Source organism: Carlito syrichta, unplaced genomic scaffold (genome assembly GCF_000164805.1).
Source record: "Carlito syrichta isolate Samal-C Ts95f unplaced genomic scaffold, Tarsius_syrichta-2.0.1 Scaffold288153, whole genome shotgun sequence".
Taxonomy (NCBI): domain Eukaryota; kingdom Metazoa; phylum Chordata; class Mammalia; order Primates; family Tarsiidae; genus Carlito; species Carlito syrichta.
In genome coordinates this window covers 119,101-123,799 of record NW_007232249.1, presented here as the reverse complement: position 1 = coordinate 123,799, position 4,699 = coordinate 119,101, and the positions used below count along the sequence as shown (strand labels likewise).

Genomic DNA, 4,699 nt, shown 5'->3' with positions numbered 1-4,699 from the left:
TCTGGCTGCATTTTCTTGTCTTTTTGCCCACCCTCCCAAAGCAGGGCTGGGACAGAAGACAGCAGACACATTCACAGGTGGGTGGGCCAGCGCCAGGATGTTCATGATTCCCTTGGGTCCAGCTACATGTCTCAGGATGGGGCTCTCCACATGGAAGAACCAGAGAAGCTGGGGCAGAGTAGGGGTCTTTGGACTACCCAGGGTTTAGGGCAGAGAGGCGGGGTTGGCTCACCCTTGAGACCAACCCCAAGGAGAATAAATAAATAAATACTGTGTAACTGTGCATTCCCCCAGCCTGGCCTGACCCCCAACAAGGGGATTGTCACTGTCAACCTCAGTTCTCTGGCTGCCATCCTCCCGGAAAGAGGCTGGCTGGAGTCAGGGGCCCTGCCCCACCCTGGGAATGAGAAACCAGGGCTGAGAGTATCTACACAGTTCAGGTGGCCAGGGCAGGTAACAGGCCCAGCCCACAGGGTGAGACGAGGTCCCGCCTGTCTCCCTCTCTCTGACACTGACACATGGCTCACTACAATGGAGCCACATAGGGTCTAGGGGTGCTCACCTCCAAGTTGTGTGACACCCCTCATGCCTTGTTCTTGCTGGCTCTTTCTGGTCCAGCTGCCAGATTCATGCAGGCACCAGGATGACTGGAGGAGGGACAGTGGGAGCCCAAGTCCAGCTGGGGCCAGTGTCCTTTCCAGAGTATGGCTGGGTGAAACTAGGCAGGTTGCCCGGTCCAGTCAGAGCTGGAAGGGGTACTGTCGGAGGTAGTCGGCCATGCGCCGGGGCAGTGGCAGGCAGTCCACATCAGCCACCAGGCGGTTGATGACAAGGCGGCACAAGTGCTGCAGGCTGCGGGCACTGCTTCTGCGCACAAAGGGCTGCACCAGTTTTAGGTGCACAGCAGTGGCCGCAGAAGCAGGCAGTGCTGGGTCACTCGGTGCATCTTCCTTGGGGACAGGCAAGGCTGGGGTAGGAGCGGGATCAGGGATGTCACTTCGGGTGTCAGCAGTGCAGGAAGCCACGTAATGCTGCACGAGGCTGACCACATCTGGGAAGGCCAGGATGCGTGGCCTGGACAAGCAGTTGGAGTCCAGGCGGAAGCTGGAGTCAGCGTACTCGATGCGCACATTGGTGGGGCCACGGGTGGTTTTGACTGACAGCGTGAATAGGTAGCTGGGGTGGGTGCTGTCACGTACTAGGAATGTGCCCTCTGGCATCTTCTGCAGGTGCTGCCGAGCCTCGCTGGCTGTAATGGAACCCCAATACCAGCCTAGGCAAGTGAAGAGGGACTGGTCACAGTGGAAATCAGCTGGGGACATCAACCCACGGCAGGTCAGGGTTATGCCCCCTCCTTCACACTTGGAGAGGATGGTACCTCTCCCATCAGACTCCTGGGCAGGGTCATATCTCCCAAATCAGACTCAACAGGCCGAGCTAAGCTTCCTCTATCACACTTCCCAGGATAAGGCCTGCCCCCCATCAGACTCACCAGATTCCCGAAGGTAGGAGAAAGTCTTGGCTATGCACAGCAGATCCTCCTCAGGGTCCAGCACCTTTGGTTCATTCTCTGGCTGGGCTGGGGTATCCTCTGCTGCCTCACCCAGGAAGGCTCCAGCAGGCAAGGGCTGCATGACTGGCCTGGGCAGCTCCAGGGACTGAGCCTGCAGGGGCCGCTGCCCGATCCACTCCACAGCCAGCAAAGGACAGGGTCTAAAAGGGAGTGCTTGGTGAGTGAGTGGAAGCCCCATGCTTCCTCCATTTCCTGAGATCCCCTATGCTCCATACTAGCTTCATGACCTCTTACTATCAGCCTCAGCCTCAATTAGCCCAGTGTCTTGTACACCACTTGTCATCACAAAAGCCTCCCTGGCTGTTTCCCCCATGTGTGGGCCCTCTTTTGAAAAATTCTCCTGTACTCCCCTGCATTTATTAAACAGTAAATAATCTCTATTTTGTATCAACCAATCATTCCCTTTAGGTATTTCTAGTGTCTCCCACACTGGCAGGATCTAGTGCAAAATAGCCTCACATTTGTGCTCTCCTGGCCGAGGTGGGTGGACTAAATGGCACTAGTCCTAGTCCAGCCAGAGGATGGATCTGTGGGAGGTTCTCCTGAGAGGCCCCAAGATTATGGGTAGGATGTCTGCAGTTACATGCTACCTCTACATGGATAGGAGTGTCTATCAAAGGGACTTGGGTCTCCACTACTCAGAACTTAGAGGCTGAAGCAATCTTCTATCCATACAAGGCAGACTCTTGGCTGTGCACAGTGGCTCATACCTATAATCCCAGGACTTTGGAAGGTCAAGGTAGGAGGATTATTTGAGCCCAGGAGTTCAAGACTAGTCTGGGCAACATAGTGAGATCTCATCTCTACAAAAAAATAAAAAACTTGGCCAGGCGTGGTGGCACACATCTATAGTCCTAGCTACTCAGGAGGCTGAGGCAGAAGGATCGATTAAGTCCAGGATGTCAAGGCTGTGGTGAGCCATGGGCATTGCCATTGCACTCCAGCCTGGGAGACAGAGTGAGACCCCCAACCCAAAAAAAAAAAGACTCCTGTCCTGGCCTCTGTTCCTCACCCCCTGTTTTTGGGTAGACAGTGGCCTCTGAAGGCACTCTCAAGTCTCACTTCCCATATATATGAGCTCCCACTGAAGAGCAGGATACTTAACCCACATTCCAGATCCTTATTCCAGGGCTTATTTCCCCTCCCCGCAATAAGGGGTCTCACTAGCCCAGACACTGAGAAGTTCAGCAACACTACATTCTTGGATGGCTGGGGTTGGGGGAACTGAGCCAGCTAAAATCTGAGTAGCAGCTTCCTTCTAGGAGAAGTCCACCCAGCACAGTGATCTTGGGGCTTCCTTCTTGGGAGTGGGGCAGGGACTGGCTCTGCTTCCCAAGGAAGAGACTGCTGGTCCTCCCTCACTCCTGACGAATTACATCTCCAGGCCTCAGTTCTGGGTCTAGTCCCTGGCTGAGCCTCAGAACACGGAGGTAATAAAACCATGGCCTTGTCCTCAAGGAGAGCAAGACTAGCCAGGGAAGGCAGCACTAAGAGTAATCATAACACGAAGTCATAAAGTGCAGGAGGGTATCATTGGGGAGTCCAGGTCTGTCAGGAAGGAGTTGGGGGAAGGCATTTGAGGTAGAGATGACAGCATGGGCAAACAGTGCCAGTATGAGATAGGAAGAGGTAGGCAGGAGCAAAGGAGCCAGTCCAGATAGTGTAGGTTATAGGTGACTCCTAGAAGTGCTAATAAATCATGGCCCTATGACCATTCATGGGGAGAAGGGGTCACACAACCCTGGCATGCCACAGCCTGCCAAGTACCTTTCCACACCTACTCTGGCTGCACTGTGGGAGCTCTGAAATCCTGCTTGGGGAGCTAGAGGCCAAATTTTGGGATGACCCACCTGCTGGGGCCCAGAGCTACCCTCCCAGGAGCACAGTGGGTGCCTAGGCTGGGGTTGGCCATGTCCAGATGGCTTAGCAGGTCCTCTGACAGGTCCCACATGTGGGTGTGGGCACCCTGGGACTGATGTGGTATCTGGGTGTGTGTTGATCTCCACAAGCTCCCAGTGAGTGACTGTGTATCTGGGCAGGGGTGTGTCCATGGCTGTGTCATTGTCATGGCGGGGGCAGTGGCTGGTGTGTTCCAGGTTCATGTGTGTGCCTGCTCATGGTGCCCAGCAGTCTGTAAAAAAATTGGCTCCTCGACACCCAACAGGGGCCCGAGGTTACAAGGGGGCCCTCAGATAGGGCAAAGTGAAAGAGGCTATGGGACCCTAGAATGGGGGGGGGCTTCTGAGGAGGAAGGCAGTGCTGGGAGCAGTTGTCCAGGAGTCCCAAAATGCAGAGAGGAGGAAGGAAAATACTGATGACAACCAAGAAAAAGTAGTCTTCCCAGCACTTCTACTTCCATGTCCTCTTCCCTAGACCAAGGACTACTTAGAGCAAGGGGCACTTCAGCCTGGCCCCACCTTCTACCCTTTCCCAGTTGGCACCATGCCATTCTGATAATAGCAGCCACAGGGCCACCCAGCTCTCCTTGAGAGTAGAACACCCGTTTATACCTGCTTCCGCTCTCCTTGGAGCTTCCCAAGCTCCTGCCAGAGAGCATCAGACCCTTTGACTGAAGAGGATGCTGAGACTCAGGGCAGAGGAGATATGCCAAGAAGGCTCAGCAGAGGCCAAGACTCTGACTTCTCCACATTCACCTCTCCTGTCCCCCACCCAAAGTTTTTGGGAAATCTGACGACGAGAGGCAGGAGTCAAGGTCCTTCTGACATCGGGAAGAAGGGCTGAGAGGAGGAATGAGAAGATTGTGGGGCTCTCCCAGGCAGGACCAGGCCAAACCCAGGCTCTCCCAGGAGTTGCTGGTTATCAAGGGCCAGCCTGCCGAGAGACAAGCACCTCAGGGTGCTTTCCGAAGAAGAGCCTAATGTCTAGCCTGGGTCAGAAGAGGGAATACCAGGACAGAGAGAGGGGCAGGAGATGATCCAAGGTCACCAGGAGGCAGGGCAGCCGGCAGGCTAGAGTACAGCTCTGGGTCCAGAAGGAGGTCGAGGCTGGTGAGCCACGTCTGGGAGGACGCCCCGTCGTCGGCGTTGACCTACTCCAGTGAGAACTGAGCCCACCCTGTGTTTCTCCAGTAGCCAGGCAGCCCCTGGTTTCCCTGCCCACAGTTTG

The 4,699-nt window shown here is 55.2% G+C and overlaps 1 protein-coding gene across 2 annotated transcripts in view; it reads right to left on the bottom strand.

Moving 5' to 3' along the window:
• Positions 1–590: 590 nt before the first annotated feature.
• CISH (cytokine inducible SH2 containing protein) overlaps positions 591–4,699 on the bottom strand; it is a 4,376-nt gene continuing 267 nt past the window's right edge. The window contains exons 1-3 of one of the 2 annotated variants that reach the window (XM_008053396.2): positions 3,608–3,675; positions 1,493–1,716; positions 591–1,273 (exon numbers count right to left, since the gene is read on the bottom strand). In XM_008053396.2, the coding sequence (XP_008051587.1) occupies positions 741–1,273; positions 1,493–1,716; positions 3,608–3,675 (825 nt within the window). In that variant the 3' untranslated portion in view covers positions 591–740. Of the gene's footprint in view, positions 1,274–1,492; positions 1,717–3,607; positions 3,676–4,699 lie in introns of those variants that run through there. The other variant, XM_008053397.2, reaches the window with a different exon arrangement.